The sequence below is a fragment of the Halichoeres trimaculatus genome, unplaced genomic scaffold (assembly GCF_033239565.1).
Source record: "Halichoeres trimaculatus isolate MK-OKI-2021-1 unplaced genomic scaffold, fHalTri1.1 fHalTri1_scaffold_21, whole genome shotgun sequence".
In the NCBI taxonomy this organism is placed as follows: Eukaryota; Metazoa; Chordata; class Actinopteri; order Labriformes; family Labridae; genus Halichoeres; species Halichoeres trimaculatus.
This window is the reverse complement of record NW_027437199.1, coordinates 15,760,002-15,780,587: the sequence shown is the minus strand read 5'-3', so window position 1 is coordinate 15,780,587 and position 20,586 is coordinate 15,760,002. Positions and strand designations below refer to the sequence as shown.

At 42.7% G+C, this 20,586-nt stretch overlaps 1 protein-coding gene across 9 annotated transcripts in view; it reads right to left on the bottom strand.

The window, feature by feature from the left end:
• The window catches only part of sox5 (SRY-box transcription factor 5), a 111,106-nt gene extending 90,917 nt beyond the window's left edge, over window positions 1-20,189 (bottom strand). For 7 of the 9 annotated variants that reach the window (XM_074698083.1, XM_074698084.1, XM_074698090.1 and 4 more), the window contains exons 1-2: window positions 15,727-15,983; window positions 3,722-3,917 (exon numbers count right to left, since the gene is read on the bottom strand). In XM_074698083.1, coding sequence (XP_074554184.1) covers window positions 3,722-3,917; window positions 15,727-15,803 — 273 coding nt within the window. In that variant the 5' untranslated portion in view covers window positions 15,804-15,983. Of the gene's footprint in view, window positions 1-3,721; window positions 3,918-13,983; window positions 14,033-15,726; window positions 15,984-20,075 lie in introns of those variants that run through there. The other 2 variants (XM_074698088.1, XM_074698087.1) reach the window with 2 other exon arrangements.
• Between the last annotated feature and the right edge of the window lie 397 nt (window positions 20,190-20,586).

The following is a 20,586-nucleotide window of genomic DNA, read 5'->3' as shown; positions in this document are numbered from 1 at the left end:
TGAAAACAGTTGAGCCTTTCCATGGACACCCTGAATAAATGAATAAATATAAAAACAACCACTTATATTTGGTGCATTAAATCAAGGGTCATTTAAAGGAAAACAAAAACTCTGCTATTGAATTTGTCAACAAATGTTTACGTCCTTATTTAAATTGTATATTTAAACTTATTGTCTAAGAATTACACACTTGCCCTGTCCTTATCTGAACACACGCAGCTGTATTTTCTGTATTTTAAATAGCAGTTTGGCTAAAATGAATGCCAGTATATTTTACCACGACCCTTAGCTGTTGACAGGCAAGCGTGTGTTGATTCATTAGTGCATCACTGGCATGAGAAATTAAGTGTGACCAGTGTGTCTCAAGACTGCTCAATGACTGTGTTAAATCTGTCAAATTCACATGAACACACACACACACACAGACACACAGGCGTGCGCACACACACACGAACATAATCACACATTCAAATTACACAAAAAGAGGGAAAGAGAGGGCTCACGGAGAAAAATGAATAAGAAATAATGCCTGATGAAATATCTTTATAGTTTTCTATCGTGTTTGTGTGCATCTCGCCTGTTAATGAAATAATTAGTGTTTGTCCATTAACACATTTATGAGAAGATGCTTGCCTCTGCCTGATGTGAAAACATTTTTTTTTCTTTTCCTGCAAGGATTTGCAGAAACATAAAAGGCCTAAAAGAAAAACAGCAAGAAAGAGAGGTATTAAAAATCAGTGGTGGCACTGCCGACTTAAAAACATCCAGCGCGGTTGCGTTCTTGGAAAACATAGTTTAGGACTTAATTTTGTGGGTTTCCGTGCATCATGTCAGGATCCTCTGTTGATTGGTTGACCTGACTGAATTGCAGCTAAAATCCTTCCCCTTGTGTATCTGAGGTTAACTGCACTCAGCCAATCAGAGCCCAGCATTACAGTCACAACTTCACACACAAAAAAACTCCTTTCAGCTAAACTACTTTCATTTGCAGGCTATTATGAACAGCTCCACTCCTTAATAGAAGCAGGGTTTGGCTCTGGGTGCAGGAAAAACTAAATTTATAAAAGGTGAATAATGTGACGCCTTTCAGCTTTTTAAAAGATGTGAGAGTGATTTTTTTTTTCTGTGTGTGTGTGTGTGTGTGTGTGTGAATACAGCTGCAGCGGGCAGGTAAAGTGGCCAGGACCAAAGCTGAGCAGGCAGGCGAGGCGAGGCTGGATGAAGAGGTCAGTGTGCAGCCGGGCGCTTCTCCGCTGCCGTGTTAATTTACAATGACAAGATAAAGCTGTAATCCCCCCCCCCCCCCCCCCCCCCCTCCACTAACTCTCCCCCCGCTGCCTCACTTCCAAGTCAACCGGTCGCCGATGAGCCTTTTACTTCCCCCCATCACTTTACGACAATTTGTGCCCCGAGAGGGACGGACCCCCACCCCACTCTGTAACACTCCATAACACTCACACCACGCTGTAAATCTCCTTTTCCCTCTCTCCACTTCTGGCTCTAATTCTCCTCATCAACTCTTCACTGACAGTCAGCGGCCAAGAGATTGATGCTGTAAACCCCTCAACACACATCCCCAAAGAGAAAAAACTTATATCTTACGACATGCTGAGCATGCAGCAGGAAAGCCCTCCTTCCAAACACCCTGGCTCGCCACTTAATAAGCCTTATCAGCAGCGTGAGAGCCCCCCATCACCCCTCCTCTGTTTAAACTTCCAATACATCAACCCCTCTCACATCGAATACATTTTTAAATCTGCATTTATTTTTTTCTTTTCTTTATTCTTTTTAATATAACCCTGTGTGTGTGGGCGTGTGCTCCCTGTGTTCCCACACAGGAAAGGACTTTGGTTTACAGTCGGCACCTGCCACACATGAGTCCACGGCAGGAGGGGCCTGCAGTCTAATCAGCGGGCTAATTACAGAATTAGCTTTCCATTACAGCTCCTAAGCACTGTTTCATTGTTTTACTGCATGCAAGCATTTATTGTCAGTATGGGGGAAAGGTCGGCGATCGTTATCAGAGCTCCACTGAGACAAGGTGTGTATCAAGGTGAGGGCCCAGGAGATGGTGAGACAGTGCCTCGCCTGGCACACCCACTCAAAGTGAAACACACTGTAAAAAGTGTTGGTACAAACAAACATAAGAAGTTGCCACTTTGTTTCCAAATTTTAAAATGTGAAACAATAAATATCACAGACTTCCATTATGCTATGCTAACATGTACATCACATGTGTGTACTGAACATGCAATGCAAATCACACCACATGTATGTATATGGAATGAGGCAAAAGTAGGAAAACAAATTCTTCTCAACAATGCTCACACACACACACACACACATGCAAACACACAGCTGTGTACTCAAACACACACACGTGTCAACTGACGGAAATATACTTCAAGTCCGAGTACTCTCAAGCCAAGACTAATATTGAATGTGAGTCACAGAAGATGCGTCTGTAACACACACACACTCACTCACACAAACACAGAAGGCTAAAGGCACTTACACATAAAGAGCCATACATACAGCACCACCACACAATGTCACACTTCCTCCTGAAGAAAATGACTCACTGCAACGGCTAACATTTTGCAGTCACGCAACTGTGCATCAAATGGGCTCAAGGCAACGGCTGGTGGCGCGCACATAAAAGCAAAAACACGTGTGCACCCAAACAGTAGCCTTGAACCTTCATTTTTTTTTTTTTTTTCAAAAGTGGAAAAAATGGCTTCTAGCACCAAACTGCTTTTCACTCATCGAGGAAGTCAACATCAGCCTCTTTAGAGATCTCACCCATTTCAGCTTCTTTGTCAACAACTAAAGAAATATTCATATATTTTGCATCAGCATTCTTACTGTTTGTGCGGTTTTTATGTCAGGTTTAAAGGTGACTCTTAGTCACCATTAGAGAAGTAAACAACATACCAAAGTCAAAGAGGAGTTTGAGATCTGGACTGTAAAAGCATCCTTTCTGATTTATGAATACACAAACATGCTCTTCATCTGGAAAGTCGTGAAAGGAACACATTTTTAGTAATTGATGACTTCTTTTATCACCTAAATTGTCTATTTCCATTAAACTTAGGAGATGATATGTCAATAAGTCCATTTCTGGAACTGCAAATTTAAACCAAAAAACATATTCCAGTGGTTTTCCAAAGCAGTAAAGCTAATGCGATGTATGTATGTTCTTTTTTCTTAAGGGGTTTCAGGATAAAGAGCTACGTTTGCCTTAGCCTGTGTAAAGCTAAAGGTCAGGATTATTAGGAGCATAATCTGATCCGGGGTCCCTGCCCTGGAGGTGACTTTCAACCTTGAGCCTCTGGAGTACACGAGCAGACTCCAACAGCTCACACATCTCACTCAAACACGAAACTTTAGACAAGTTTCTTTTCTTTAAGCTGCTTCAAACAGAATGATTTTAAGACAAGGGCACATCTTTTGATACACACATAATATCAGAAACAGCAGGTCCAGACATCTTCTTGGGGAAATCTTTTTTTACTTTAATTTTTAGCTTTTTATCTTATTTCTTATTTTATGGAAACGAGTAAGACTTCACTTTTTACTTCTCTAAACAAGACTATAGTGAAGTGATGCCTCAGCCACACAGAGGCTCCTCACCCCAGGGTCAGAGATGAAGGCCGATGGACCCACAGGTGAGTGATTGGTACTTGAGAAACGGTGAACAATAACCAGAAGCTGTCCTTACCATGTTTGGGGGGCTGTCCAAGTTGCGGTTGGGGGGCGAGCGAGGGGACACCTTGCCACAGTAGGAGGCCAGAGGGAGGTGGATGACACCACCCAGTCCCTCACTCTCTTCATCCTCCACTCGCTGTCTGCTGGTTGCCATGGTTACCTCTCCATCTGTCCCCCCATATGGAGAGGCTGGTCGCTTGGAAGACATCCTGGAAAAAAAAGGGAGGTAGAAAGACAAGAGAGAAGGAACAACAGGAGGAAGAGTGAGTAATATTCAAAGGATGATATAATAAGTTGACTGGAGTTATGTAAAGGTGGCAACAGTGAGGAGGTCCCTGAAGCTAAAACTAGTTTCTGTCGACTCCAGGAAAGTCTGATCCTTCGTGTAAATTTACCCTACTTCATCGTGCAGTTACTGTCAAAAAGTAGCAGCAGGTACTTACAAAATCCTATTTACCTCATCAACCTGCGCCCATTTTCTTTCTTCCTTATTCTCTGGATTAGATTTTTTTACCACACATTCAGTCTCAGTGCCACACAATATCCCTTCAGTGGGTTTGCGAGCACCCAAGCTCCTTGGCAGACCTTCAAACACACTCTCAGGACTTACAGTATGTTTACCACGGGGGCCATTCAACATTCACATTTCCAAAAGACGGGGCCATTACTGCAAATGGAGCCTGCTTGCACCGGCATTGTGGAGGAAATGACCATGTCCTGACAATAGGCTTTCACTGAGAGATTCAGAGTGGGAAAGGGTGAAAAAAGAGAGATCGAGAGTGAGAGCAGTATGCGCCGTGGCAATAATATGTGTTTATGAAAACCTCTGGACAATAGGAGAACAGGAGGAAAATAGCTGGCAACATGAGGGCCCCGCTGTTTGCATTCGTTACCGTGGCTTTGTTCCCTTGAAAAGAGGGAAAGGATATAAAGCTACATCTATTAGGTGAACTCTGTCTCTCACAAGGTAAATTTGCCTCCCTGTACTTCAGCTGAATAGGGATGCAGTGACTATGGAGCAATAATAGAATTTAATGTGGTTCTCAGCATTGCCTGAGTGCTTTCAGATGCACTTGCCAGCCTTGAAGCCAGTGTGGCTATGACCCCGGGTAATAGGCTGCAAACGTTCACTTGCACAGAGGCAACACATGGCAGGGATGGAGGCGTGGATGAAGGGATGGAGGCATGGATGATGGGATGACATCATCATGTGTGGTTAGGATAAGAAAGCAGGGATAAAGTCAACACTCTCAAAAGTTCAAGCCAAAGACTGTTCCAGAGGTATGAAACCATGCTCAGAGAGGAAAAAAAGCAGATCTTAAATTTCTCTCAGCAGGAACATGAAATCAAAAAAAGTTCTGATGCTGAAAGACGGTTTTAGCATCAGGAAGAAATCAGGAGGCTGAGGGCTGAAGGAGACACCCTTGAAGAAACAAGTGACATCCTTGAACAGTGACTTCTTGAGACAGAGAGGAGTTCTGATCAGGGAGAGACAGGAAAAGACTCTAAAAGACCTCAACAAAGGGGGACAAAGAGCACAGTCAAACCCAGAAGAGAAATATAAGGAGACAGAGACCAGTTAAAGAAGTAGGCAGAGAAGACAAAGAAGTTTGTCTATCATCATGTGTTGATTGGTGGATTTAAATTGCTCCAAGACTGAAAAAAAAAAATCTTATCAAGTTTTTTAGTCTAATTTTTTGTAGAAGATGTCTTTTTAGACTTAATATGAGCCACATTCACCTGATAAGTCTGGAAAAACATCTTTTTTTTTAAAGTTTTTTAAAGACAAAAATGAGGTCTGAGTTGCTTGTAATAAGTTAAAAAAAAAAAAAACTGCATTTACTTTTATTAAGACATTCTAGTTTTAAGCAATTCAGATCTCATGTTGTCTTTAAACAACTGGAAACAAGACATTTTTTTCTGGACTGACCAGTTTAATGTGGCTTATATCAGGTATAACAAGACAATTTTTACTTAAAATAAGACAAAAACACTTGATAAGACTTCCATTTTTTGCAGTGTAGGTGTGAATTTGTCATAGGTTTTGGACCAAAGACAATGATAAGACACTAATCAGGAAAAAAAAATACAAAAAATAAAGATTAAAAAAAAGTTCTCTAAGATTGATGGCTGTCTTTGGGGGCATTTATGTCAAAAATTCACAAGACAGGCTCCTTTTCTTTAAGTAGAGTTTTCTAACAACAAACCCCATTTCAGTCTCTTTATACAGCCACAGATCAACATCCAGCTCTGATGAACTAAAATCAAGTCCAATAACTCAGTGTGACACCTGGGTGTCAGGATTAATGACCAGCTAACCCTCTGTTCACATCCCCTCCATTGCCTCTCCTACCTGATCCCAGGAGGATCAGAGCCCTCCCTGACAGAGCATGCACAGACTCTCATCATATCCCTGTACTTCAGCTGAATAGGGATGCAGTGACTATGAAGCAATAATAGAATTTAATGTGGTTCTCAGCATTGCCTGAGTGCTTTCAGATGCACTTGTCAGCCTTGAAGCCAGTGTGGCTATGACCCGGGTAATAGGCTGCAACCGTTCAGTTGCACAGAGGCAACACATGGCAGGGATGGAGGCGTGGATGAAGGGATAGAGGGACTGTGGGAACTAGTAGAGAGGGATGTGTGTGATGGTGAAGGGTGAGGAAAAAGCAACAGGCGTCACACTCTAAAGCTCTTTTATTTCTCACACAGCCTTTAGCTCCATCATCACATCTTCATCCTCCATCCATTCTTCTGCCTCTGCCTCTCTAGTCCTCCTCTCCCCTAAATTCTTCCTCTCTATGTCTGCTTGTCTCCAGTAAACTGATTAAACTCCTGACTCTATTGGATTTCCTCTGGACTGTACATCTGGCATTGTTCCGAGGAACAGACCCGCTGTTAATTCATTGCTTATTTACCTTATGACGGAGGGAAGGCAAACAGTATTGAGAGCCGCTCAGGGGTTGAGGGGAACACCACGGTGCTGTTACATCAAGGTGAAGGTTAGAGTAAAATCAAATAAACCTCTCTGTGGTAATTCCTTAAAAAACTACTGTTTTTATTTTAACCTGTTAAAAAAAATCCTCTTTCACCTCTTTCAGAAGCTTTCACCGATAAAAGTTTACACTCAAGACAGCTGTCGCTCCTTTTATCTGCAACAATTCTGCTGAGCATGTTGGAGTGAGTGTTTTCATGCAGGACAATGTGTACAGAAGACAAATGCACAAACACACACGTACAGAAAGAGTATCTCCAGCTGATTTGTTTATCTCTCTCTTTGGACATTCTATCTTTGCAGGCTGTGTAAGCAGAAACTGGGGCCTTATATGACCAGTCAAGACTTTGTATTTGTTTGGATGACAAAAGACTGAGAGACAAAAGTTCATGCTGCTATCAGGAAATCCAAGTGATATCAAAATTGCTCGTGATAAAGTTTATGACAGGATGACTGAGAAGAGAACTGCGCGCGTGTGTGTGTGTGTGTGTAAATTATTCCACATAACACTGAATGGGATAGGCATGCCCAGCTGTACAAACTACAGGGCTTTGAGCCACGCGGCACACACACACACACACAGGCAGAGACTCACATATGTGTGCATACATAAAACAGAGGCCCTAACACTGCAGGTCTGTCTTCATTACTGCCTGTTTACTTTACCTCCTTTCACTCTCCCACACTGAGGCCTTTTGTTTCACACACACACACACCCCTCCCCTTGTGTTCTGTGCACACCTCTGCCCAGCTTTAACCCTCCACACAGACCTGGGGTCAGCTTTGAATCCTCTCACATCACCGTGTTGAACTCCAGCTCAGCTATGGAAACATCTTGGAGGCATGTGCGTATTTTTCTGGTGAAGTTTGTTGCTGGAACTTTATGGACCATCATGTCACCACAGTAGCAAGGTGTACAGATTTAGACGGGCAGACAAGAGCGGTTACACATTAACAGAGACGACACCAAAAAGTCAGAGGGAGCATCTCGTAAAGGACAAACATTTCTTCATGTTTAAGCTGTTTTTGCTCCTCTCCTGTTTCCCCAACTCTCCACCCCCTCCCCTAACTCTGCCACGACTTCCTCAGAGGAGGTTGTCTATGAATGGGGAAGCCGTTCGCAGCTCCTCTCTGGTTATAAAATCCCCCTTCTCCCCTCCCTTGTCCCTCTTTGAAGTTGAATTACTATACAATTGGGCACGGCGGGTGTGCAGGTTGCGCCGGCTACTTCATTTAAAGTTTGGCAGGGCTGTCACGCCGACGGAGACCTGAAGGAGACCTGGAGGAAGCCGCTTGAAAGCGCAGAGCGATGAGAGGATTAAAAAAAAAAAAGATGAGGTTTTATTAAGTCGACAAATTGGCAGCGCCGTCCAGGTCATAATTAGAGAATATTTGCATAATTTTGCTCCTTCCGACAATACCAAAATCAAACACCTCACACCAAAAACACAGCTATTAACACACTCAATACACACACGTGCTTCTAGGCTTTTCCACAAAGAAGAACACTGTTTCAAATGACATAACACAAGTGCAACAATATTGCAGTGATTTTTTGTACGCTTCCATCTACTGCTCGTCTCTCCTACCCTTAAACTCTCATTTCCTTCACAAACACACACACATGTACACACACACACACAATTGTGCACACGGTGAGAGCGCTAAGCTGAGATTAGAGCGCCACTTCCCCTTGGCTGTTTGATGATTAGCGGCTCCTCAGCTAAGTCCCTCTCATATCACATATGTCCACTGCTGCTAAGTCACTAATCGGACAGCGACGTGCGTCCATTAACGGGGCCGAATAATCGCCATCAGCGGTGGTTAACTGTCTCCTGGCCTTCACTTACTGTAATCAACTTGTCCATTTTGTGTTGGCACGCCAGCCAGAGCAAGTTTACCCGCACGCAAGCGTGTTTAAATACAGGCAGCAGGCTTAAAAACACGCAAGTGGAAAAAAACACACACACAGAAATCAAGTGAATTAAGTGAAATGGGGACAAGGATATGTTGCAGCTTCATTGAGGAGAGGGAAAGATAAAGAAGCCTTTGCAGAAATGTCACAGGCTATCACACACACACACATACACACATGCCTGACTCTCATGCTCAGTGTCTGGCTGCTAACATTACCGTGGTGCTAACTGCTCTTGTTAACTCCTCTACTCGGAACAAGCTTTCAGGGAGCGTGGGAGCCTCCTCTGGAGAATTCCACAGTAAAGTGTATGCGTGCGCTTCTGTGTAACCATGCATGTGTGTATCAGTGTGTGTGTGTGTGTGCACTGCCATACGCTCAGCTCTTCTTTAAATTACAAGCCATTATATCAACCACTACACAAACAAGCTGCACGCTCAGTCGGATCCAGAGGAACAGTTAAAATAAGCACGGCGGCTAATTCCAAAGTGCTGTCAAGAGTCAATGTGACATTTGTGTTGTTGTTGTTGTGTTTTTTTTTCCTGCCACCTTGTGACTGCTGAGAAGTGTCTGCCTGTCACTCAGGTGCAGGTCTATTTGCGTGGAAATGCGAGCTATCTTTGAAATTGTTCTCTGAGGGAATGGAAGGGGCATATCAAAATAGTTGAGCGGAATGTGCCTTTTAGATAAGGTGCCCAGGGCGTTTTGCCTCCGAGGAGCCGACCGCAACATTTACATCCGTATGACACCTCAGGCGGGAATTTAAACAAATGTTTCCCCCTGTGTCGCGCTATCACTGGCTTTACTGCCTGGCTTTTTTTCCCCTCTTTTGCTCTCCCGCTGCATTTCCTTTTCCTTGTCTCAGCTTTCAAAATGATTTCTTCTTCTTCTTTCCCTCTCTATCTCTCTGACACACACTCTTGAACTTATTTTAACATCATCTGTCCTCCTGCTCCTATCTCTCCCAGCCTCCCTGCCTGGTGTTGTTTTACTTACTGTTCCCTCTTTACACAATCAGCTGTTTGTAAGAATGTCGCTCCATCCCTCCCCTCCGCCCTCCCTCCTTCTCTCCTTTCTTCTCAGTGCAGACTCTTAAGGATATTGCCTAATATCTATTTATAGGCTGTCCTTTTGAACAGTGGGAAGACTGGGGCAGCAACTGAGAGGGAAGGCTGAGATGGTGGGATCGAGATTAGCGAAAGGGAGAGGACCAGGAGGACAGAGGAAGTGATAACTTTCATCATTTATGTGACGCTTTATGAGCATTTGATTTTGTTTCATGCGTCAAAAACTTTGCCAAAAAAGTTATTTTTGACACAGAAAATTTGAGAGAAAAGTGAAGTTAAACTTTTAGGCTTCTTTGAGCAGAAGAAAAAAAAAATCCTGTGTCCAGTGTGCAGCAGCAGCAGCAGCAGGGACAAAATGTGAACACAGCTCCTGCTTGTATATATGCTCACACACAGTCACACCCTCACACACACACACACACTCACAAAGGCGCAGACACACACACAAAGCATCCTCTGTGAGGTGCCCTAAATCGGCGGCCGACAGCCCAAACCGTGTTTCCTGTCCAGCTTAACCACAAAAGGCAATAACACACAACCTAATGTCACTGCTGCTGATTGCACACACACACTCACACACACACATACAGCTCATGAGTCGTGTGTATGAGTCTGTGTTGCATGAGCGAAGTAGGCAGGCGCAAAAGATGTAGACTAACTCATGTGGCCTCTGGGACCACCTCCCTCCCTCCTTCCCTCCCTCCTGTCTGTCCTCCACTCTTGTCCATTCATCCACCCAGAGCTTTAGTCACCAGCGAGGAATCGCTCGACATACTTTCCTCGTCATGTTTTCAGCTCCCCTTCTCCGTCTTTTAACCTTACTTATGTCTTTACACTGAGTCACCAGACTACGTGATCACAACTGACATTTTAGTAAGGAGGAAAGGATGAAGGAAAGAAAGAGGAAAAGTTTAACTCTTTGCGTTTATCTGTCCATCCATCAATCTGATCAGAGCCGGTGTCTCATGATTAGTTTAACTCGTGGGAAAATCTTAGATGCAGGAGAGCCCAGGGGTGGGAGACAGACAGCTAGAGGAAAAGTGCATCCGGTGGACGTCGGCCCCGCTCCCCTGGTGTTTTCCGAAGGGGGAGACGCTGCATAATGTTTATTGAGCCAGGGACAGTGTTTTTCCATTGTTGTGCCAGGACGCTATTTGTGCTGCATTTGTTAAGCAATCCATAAAGGAGTCACAACATTTGTCTCACTGTCACTGACTTGGCCTGCCCCTGTAAACCAGACACACACACACACTCACACACACACACACAGACAATACTGCGAGCTCATTCTCTCACATTAATGACAACACACAGACCTTCACACACACTCTCCCAGCTGGGTTCTTCCTTTCGCCCCGCACTTTGAAACTCTCCCACCTCAGCCCAAATGGTCTGCTCCTTTTCCTCTGACCTCCCCCTCCTCAGACCTTCCCTCTGCTCTCCTCCTTTTCTCCTTCTACCTCTCCATCTACACACACACACACACACACCCTCTCTTGCTCTGTGTTTCTCGCTTGCTGGCCGTCTCACTACCTGAAAGGACAGAGGTTCCATTGTAGCGCAGCTCTAAGCCTCTAACACTGTCTCCTTTTGTAGAATGGGAGGATGGTAAACAGTGTGTGTGTGTGTGTGTGTGTGTGTGTGTGTGTGTGTGTGTGTGTGTGTGTGTGTGTGTACGATTGGGAGAAAGAGTCAGAGAAGAGGAGCAAGTAACAGAGAGGGATTAGTGTAAGACAAGCTGCACGGACTGATGGATGACTTAAGAAATCAGGAAGCAGAAGAAGATGAAGAAGAAGAAGGGATGAAATCAGGGGCGTCAAGTGTGAAAAGTGAAACAACCGAGTGGACACACACATGCTTGCAGAGTTCTCCTGCTATGTTGACAATGCCATACCTCCAGCTGACCTCTGACCCCTCCCCTGTGACCTCATGTCATATGACCAGACTCCAGTTAGCCATGAGGGACACCACTTTCCTCTTTCAGTCGCTTTGAGCGCGCCATCACTCCCCTCCACACTCCTCTTTAACCAAATGAAGCATAATACTCGCACCCCCTTTCATCTGTACGCCAACGGAGAGCGCCAGCTGATTGCACCGGGGTGGGAGGTCGTAGTGCGAGGGAGTCAGGGGGTGAGGAGGGTGGGAGGAAGTTGAGAGGAGGGGGCTCAGCATTCTCTTCTGGTATTTTTCTGTCGTTTTTTTTTTTCTTTTACTTTCTTTCTTTTCGCCCCCCCTGCTCACTGCGTGGATGGAGACACGGTTATCAAGGCTCTCTGGGGACAGACAATATGGCCCAGACAATGAATGGCCCCCAGTCCGGGCTGGTAAAGGCGGGAGGAGAGGGGTTTTTTGGGGGAGAGGCCGGGACAGGGCCACAGGGGAAGAGAGGGCAGAACAGCGCATTAGTTTGCAGAGCACGGACACTCTACTCAATTACTCCACTCTTTCTCCTCTCTCCTTCAGAGACACACACATTCTGTCGTTCCTCAAACACACACACACACTCTCACACACACACACACACACACACACACACCACTTTAATCTCACCCTTTTAAATGAAGTACAGAGAGAGACAGTGGAAGAAACACTGCTCACTTAAATTGAGAGCAAGTTTTTAATGTGAGACACAAGAACGCTATCTTTAAAAAAAAAAAAAGAAGAGCCCTTTCTCTGCTGAAAACTGTTCATGATTATTCAAATAAAAACAAATAAAAAGAAAAAGATGGTTTGGGGTATTAGGTGTTTAAGGGACAGCTGAATTTCAAGTTCAGCTCAAGAGAGGATAACATCAGAACGACGGAGGAACAGCTTTAAAAGTACGCTGCATGCTCTCTTCACTGTCTTTTTAATGAATACTTATACTGTCATAATGCAGAGGTTATAACTGGTGCACTTCTGTGATCGCTGCATCTCACTTTAAGTCATCAACGCAGACGATTCAACCAGCTCAGATGATTTAAACAGACACTACTCGTCACCTTTGGAAAGTTTAACTGAAGCATTTCTTCAGGTAGAAGTGACAAATTTTCTGATGAGTATTTTCCTCCCTGATGTGGAGATTTGAAAATCACATTAAGCACCGAAAAGTTGTTTTTAAAACTGTTACATGTTAACAATGTGCCTTCCATGGCTAAAAATAAATTCTACCCACGAATGATTGAATTAAAAAAAACAGTTTCTCTCAATCAAATTAAGTAAAATCCTCCCGGCTGCTGCTGCAGTCCTCGTTTCTGAGTGCGACGCAACTAATGTCAGATTATATCTGAGTGCGTCCCGCTTAAACCATTCAAAGTGTTGACACATCCACCGCCGACTGTCTCCCCCGCTTCAAACGCACTCACACACACACAAACACCCCAATAAACTGAGGGGGACAAATGGAGGGTGTGAAAATCCACCACTGCCTTCCTCTCCTCCTCCTCCCCTCCTCCTCCTCCTTACCAATTCAAGCCCCTAAAATCACCCCTTCTCCCCCCCCTCCACCTCTTATTCTCTTTGCACTCTCACTTTTCTGTGACCCGGCATCATCTTCTTTCACTCCTTCTGTCCATCGGCGAGGAATGTGTCAGTTTGACCACATCATTTCTCCCCCTTCAAGTCTTCATCCAGTCACTTCAAATGCCTCCTTTCTCGCGCTTTTCCTAAGTGTTTTGGTCGCTTTGGCTTTCTCCGTTTCTCCCTCTGTGTATATTTCTGTTCTGTTTGTGCGAACAGATGAGGCCGTGTTAGCGAAGGCAGTCTGTTTCCACTATTTTCAGCTTCGGCTGGAAATTTTGATACAAAGCCGAGCGCTCAGACAACCAAAAATTAGTCTGAATCACAAAAAGCATATTAGATAGGAAAAATTGGATAATAAAATAAGATAAATCAAAGAATATTCTAGCTTTGGCAAAGCATGAAGTTAATTTTTAAAAGCTTAGGAAAAGGAGACAAAAACCATATCACAAGACTTTCTGTTGGCCTAGATAGAATAAGAATTACAAAATATGTTTTAAAGCCTCTTTGTAATAAAAAGAAACACTAACTCAGATTTAGAAGAAAGCAGAAAAGTTACATTCCTGCATTTATTCTTTCATTTATAAAAACATACAAACCTTCTTCTAGAAACTCTGACAAACTCTTTTATTGATTTTCTCAATTGGAGTCGACTCAAAGTGAATTTTATCGAAACGATTCCAGAAAGATGAGAAGGAGGAGGAGAAGGAGAAGAAAGGCGCGTGGAGAACTAAAAGAAGAGGAAGTTTGATGAAGGGATGAAGGAGAGGTATGAGTGAAGGAGGCGAGCGGCCACTTACAGAGATGCAGGAACGGAGAGCATCGCGACCACCGAGGCTGGAGCGCACACACACTGGCAACTCACACACACTCAGCTTCGCCGAGAGACTGCCGCTCAACACACACACTGGAAACACACCAAATACACACACACACAGAATGGATACCCCTCTCTCTCTTACACACACATACATCACACACACACACATGCATATACACACACACACACACACGGCCGGAGCCACAGTGATGGAGTGCATTACTGGAAAGCAAGAGTTTTAAGCGCTCTCCTCCTAAGTCATTGTAATCCCTGCATTTATCTCCATACATTCTGCTTTTCTGTGTAATCCTTTAAATTTTTAATTCCTCCTAGCTGTTGTTATCTTTTTTTTTTTCTCGTCAACCACTTTGCCGGATTGAACGGTTTATTAAAAACACATTTTTTTTTGCCACATCTAAATGTGTTCTTAATTCAAAGGGCCTCTGAAATCCCCCCCAACTCACCCTCCACAGCCCCCTCAGACCCCGGTTTATCTCGCAACAAAAGATTAGTTTCATCAGGCCAAACAGAGCGCCACTTTAATGCAATAAAAGTCAAGAAGAGGAGAGCAGAGTGTGTGTGTCTGCAAATGTGTGTGTCAGTATTAAAACGTGGGGTATTATGCCATAATCTGTCTCTCACAGCATTAGCATCAAACGACCATTATTCCACAGGCGAAAGCCACTTGTGTTGACAGTGTCGGAAAAGGGCAAGGTTAGAGGGTTCACACCTCTAAATGAAGCAAGGCCCCGCACAAACATCAGAGGAGCATAGTGAGATTAACATTAGCATAAGGCAGGAAAAATAACACAACAACAGCATGCAGATTGACAATAGGATTACAGAGGGTTTGCATGTATTGAATTTGGATTAAGAGAAAAAAATAAATCGCAAATAAATAAATCTTGAAAAGAGGAGGCTGAGCGGGAGGAGTGTAAACAAGACACTCAGGTGGAAAAAAGCAACAATTTGTTTTCTTTTCTACTTTTTTTTTTAAGTGTTAAAAAATTCATCACTTTCAAAGTTCGACTTGTTGATCACAGCTTCGGAAAGAGAGGAATAACTGGGTGAGGAAAGCAGAAGTTGAAAAAGAAGTGGTGTGTGGAGGTGAGAAGATGAGATGACTTTGACACATATACACACACCTCATCTGTTTCTTTTTCTCTCTTCCACACACATGCACACACACACGCGCGCGCACTAACTGTTTTCAGCACTTTGTCCAAAGAGGTTCAGAACTGAATCCACACAACTCCACTCAGAAGTGACAGAGGAGGGGGAAGAGACTCATTTACTCCTGGGACAAACATTGGTAAACACACATCTGAACACATGCATGAATACACACACACACTCACCCACACACACACACACTCAAAGGTTTCATGTCTGCTCTGTCCTAGCTTTGCATATGGAATCTCTCCCCAAAAACACACAAGTCAATCATCAACTCTCCTTCGCCGCCGCTGACTCTGTCACACACAAACACACACTTTAGTCCCAAACTCAGCCTACTCACTGAGACAGCTCACATGCTTCACACACACACACACACACACGCACACACAGTCTCCTCTTCACACAATTGCTCTTCTACTTTCTTCTCCTCTTTAACCCAGCACCTCTCCTTCTCTGTCTCTGTCCCGTTATACCCCGTCCCCCTGTCATCTCTACCTGAATGTGTGTGTGTGAGAGTGTGTGTGTGTGATAAAGCGTCACATACCTGTTACACTCCTGAGGTAGCTCAGGCTCAGTGAGCATGCTGGAGTAAGGGTCCGTCTCTCTCGACAACAACAACATAAAACAGTCCCACAATTCTCAGATGAACAAGGTTAGTCTCCCAAAAACAAGACGGGATAGAAGTGATCCTTCACCCTCTCACACACACTGCTGCTTCTCTCTCTCTCTTTCTCTCTCTCCCTCTGTTCCTCTCTGTCTCTCTACTCACACACTTTCAGCCTGACACCCTCCCTCACTCTCTCCCTCTCCGACTCTGTCCCTCCTCTTCTCCCTCCCTCGCTGTAAGCTGTGGGATCTAGGCTCAGCTCTTAAAGGGCCAGCAGCAGAGCCGCGCTCTCCTGCGCTCTGAGTGCCTGCTGTATGTGTGTGTGTGTGTGAGTGTGTGTGTGTGTGTGTGTGAGAGAGAGCAAAGGGGAGGGGCCATCTGACCAGAGGGCTCATCACTCTGAGTGTAAATGCTCAGCGGTGCTGCCCCCCTCCTTAAGTCCGCCTCTCTTTCTGTCTCACACACTCACACACACACACTTGGGTTTCACACACTAAAACAACAGTCACAGATCATGTAGATACACTTCAGAGTGGCAAGACCACTGGAAGCCCTCATGCACTTTATTATGTGTTGTCAAGGGACTAAATCAATATGAGGTCAACTACAATGAACCATATAAAACACTAACAAGCGCTGTTTCCTGTCATTCTTAGTCCTCCTTGTGTTACACCATAACGGACTCAGTTATTTTTTGCACCAACAGGAGTATTACGAGCTGCTTTTGATATGTACACAACGTTTTCTGCCTCTTTAAGCAGCAAACTCTCAACTTTGAGATAATTCTAGATGAATAAACTGTGCCCTGTGTTATAACAGCTGAGTATGACGACAGAAATGTCTGACTACATCAAAAACAGTTCATGGTTCACCACTTTGTTTTTAAATTTCAGTTTGTGTCAATTTTCTCTTTTCAAAGTTGAGTGATTTTGGCGGCAACTTGTATTCTAATTAACTTCAGTGTTATTGTGAAAATTTGAGGTAAGTAGGGGAGACCGGGGATGGTTGTAACACTTTTTTTCCAGCTCCTCCAACTCACTCAATTTATGAGTCAGCGTTTTCAGACTTTAATGCAAAGTTCCCACATTTATTTACGACAAGTGGCACCACTTCAAACCTCAGCAAGATTATCACAGACCTCAACAGGTGATGTCAAATACATGGTGGTCCTTTGTTTCAACCATCCCCACTACCAGGGTAGGTTGTAACACATGCTGGGGTAAGTTGTAACAGTTAGACAAAAAAAAAAAAAAAAAAAATCAAAAACAGAGATCACGTGCCTCAAAAAAAGAATTATTGAAAAAGAACAATCCAGAACAATGTCTCTCTCTGTGACTGAGCATAGCTCACTACAGTGTAGCTGGGATATCACTAGACCCTCAGTTCTGCAGTGGTTTGTAGTAACATGGCAGATCCCATGTGCCTTTGTGACTGATCTGACTAACTTACAGTTCTTTGTGACTTCATCAGATACTTCTTAAAAAACATCAGCAGGCACACATCTGTCAATCTTTATTTTCTGCTGCCTAGGTGTTATGTTACATTATTAAAATCAAGAAAATGCTCTTAGTTATACAGAAGGGGATGGTTGTAACACTTTTTAAAGATGTGTTACATCCCACCCCACATCTGTCAGCCAGTGTTTAGCTAGCCGTATTAGCATAGTGGATTAAAATTAGCATAGGAAAAATGTAATGCTACAATCTATTCTGATATAAGTCAAATAGTTTTATCTGGAATAGCATAAGAAGAAACAAAATGCAGTCTTGGTCAAAAAGTTTTCTTTCTTGACTCAAAATCAGTTTATTTTTCTCTATAGAATCTGTATGCACCTGTTTCCAGCCTTGACAATTAGCATTTGTGATCAGAGAGGAAGTGGGTAAATTTTAATATGATCATATGACTCCTATCTTATCCCTGATTGGTGGGATTAGCAGTGTCACAATTCTCCCCAAGTTACAACCACATCCGGTCTCCCCTACCTGAAGTGCTCTAAATATTACAGATGGACATTAAATCATACAAAAGGTTTTTTTTTTAAAAGTTTAGATATGGGCTTGTTATGTATGTTGTATTTCATCCTAAAGGAACTGAAAATAAAACAGGAAACAGTTTCATGCTTCCATCAATGAGTTAAGTTATGACATTGTGACTGTGGACAAGGGAGCGGAGAAACTTGAATTAAAAAGTTTTCAAAAATTAGAGCTTCATTTGAGAAGTTTCATCACAGTTTTTTTTTTTAACAGGAGGTGTGTGATACCAGAGACTGCTTCACTCTTTTACATCAAGTTTACACTATATATGATGTGTCAGAATCACCCTGCAGTACTCCTCCCACACACATGAGGGCAGTTTAATTTGTATTGTCGTCAGATTGTCAGTTTCCTGCCCTGCTATTCTTTATCACAGATATTTTGAGTTTATTATGTTCTATAGAAGCTAAAACATGTTATTGGATATCACACAGAAACTTTTAAAAGGAAGTTTAGTGAGGAGACGTTAGAGGGGATGAAGTTTGCAGCTGATTCTGGAAAAGGATGTTCTGTTAATACAGGAACACGATCTTACTAAGCAGACCAATCACAGGGCATGCAGTCTGCACTGTTTCAGGCTCATAGTTTACATTTTAGGAATTGTTGCTTGTCAGGTTATACATTAAGGCTTCTGCATCAAAAAGGGGCTACACAGACCTACCGTGTGAGATATGCACTGGCCCAGAATTACAAACCCTGCATAATAAGTTCAGGAATAGAAGAGTCAGAAGAGAATGTCTAATGTTAATCAGAAAGTGGACATCAGAGGTTGTGATAAATACAGTATGAGAGCACAGTTAAACACATTTTTTGTCATTCTATAAAGAGAGCTGGGATCAATAAGCCTGTGTGTAAAACATGGAATGTAATAAACTACTGCTTACCACAGTACAGTGTCCCATTTTAAAACTTTTTCTAATTAAGTCATTCTCAGGCATGTAAAGTTAACTGTTCAGGTCTGTACCTCACAACTACCAATGCGACTGTAAGCTGAGCTATGCTTCTGCACCGATAGCAGCCATTAGAAAGAGCTACGCATCTGCATAGAAACATCACATTTCTGAGTGCAATGAAAGTCTACATACTGGTACAGAGTTTTAACGTGGTACTTATGATTCAAGTCAAACGTAAAACAAATACTGCTGCATCCTTTATCAAAGGTGATATTTGTGCCAAAGCTGAGGATGCTGCTTTAGAGATTCTGAGGTAATGCATTTACAAAAAAAGTCCCTCTGGAAAGGTTATTTTTGGAGATATCACAGTAACTGTTGAGTTTTTAACAGCTTTTGAAATCGTGCCACTCATACTGATTCTTCCTCATGGCATACTCAGTAAAATGGGACTATTCGTAAACTGTCATTTTCTTTAAGTCTTCATTTTAGCATCTGTGTCCTGGGCGGACTTTTCATGATTGATGCAGAATTGATACACAATAAAGATGTGTTTAAAACTCTGCTAGCAAAGTTTGGCAATTTACACGTGCAGCATGTCATCCAGCTTCACTATTTACATGAATACTGAATAAAGTGACAAATTCAAGAAACCATTAAAATCAACAGCTCTGTATCTGAATGTGTGTCTTGGTGTTACAAATAATGTTTACAAAAAATAACATCGTAAAAAAAACAGTTATCTCACTGGTTTACCCAACTTTTTTGTGTTTTTTGATTTCTTTTTTAAAGTGTCTGGTAAAAAAATGCATCTGCTTCTTATAATTTTGCTTTGCTTTCTGCTATCAGTTACAGCAATGGAAAAAGGGGAAACTTTTTGTGTCTTGTGTTGTAAATATGGGGCGGGGTTTCTTTTGCCTCAACTGAAAACAGAAATTTCTTCTAAAATGCTCCAAATTAGAGCAGTCTGTTTTAAAAAAAGGTATAAACATGAAGCTTTAAAAAGAAAAGAAGTCACTTCATTACTTCATTACTTTAAGTTTTCAACGTGAATGAAGCACAAAACGTTTCTATTTTAATCAGATCGCAGTGGCTTTGAACTTTGACTCTGATTGTTTAACTCTCATAGGTTTATCTTTGAGACTGAAAGGACATTTATTCCTAATTTGAAGCTTTTCTCTTGAGGAGCTTTTGGAAATTGCACAAAACACTGGGGAAAAAAAGGACAGTCAACCAACAATAAACATCTCTAACAATGAGTGTACTGGTTGCGGAGACTTGAAATAGATGATTACAGCCATTTAGAAAGAAAGAAGAGGCTTAAAGTAATGCTTTCTAAAACTTATAAAAACAATATACTCACCTATGCTTAAATGAACTACTGGTCTTGTTCCAGCGTCCTCTAATGTCCTTTTCGTTCCGCTACGTCAGCCAAGTTAAGCTGTTTGTGATCCACTTTGACACACATCCCGCTTTTCACATGCCGGTCTTCACTGAAATAGTGAGAAAATATTAAATTAAGTATAACAGATTGTATCCTGAGCTTAATAGTTTGTTTTCAGTGACATTAACATATTGCTGCATTTTCAATCATCAGCATTGATACGATGGTATGAAGGATTAAATGCAGAGAAAGTGATGAGGAAAACTGCTTTGTGCATCTGAAAACAAATTTTTCTGCCCTCCTGAAAATTTCTGCAGAAAAATGATTAAAAAAAATGAAGAGGAGGATTTGAATTTCTTTCTTTCTTCTTTCGTTTTGACGCAGTTAGAAACAGACATTTGATTCTGCTACACTGGATAGTTTGGTTACAAGACGACAGCTGAACACTTTCAACAGAACATATGCTGAGGCTCACATGCATGGATGAACA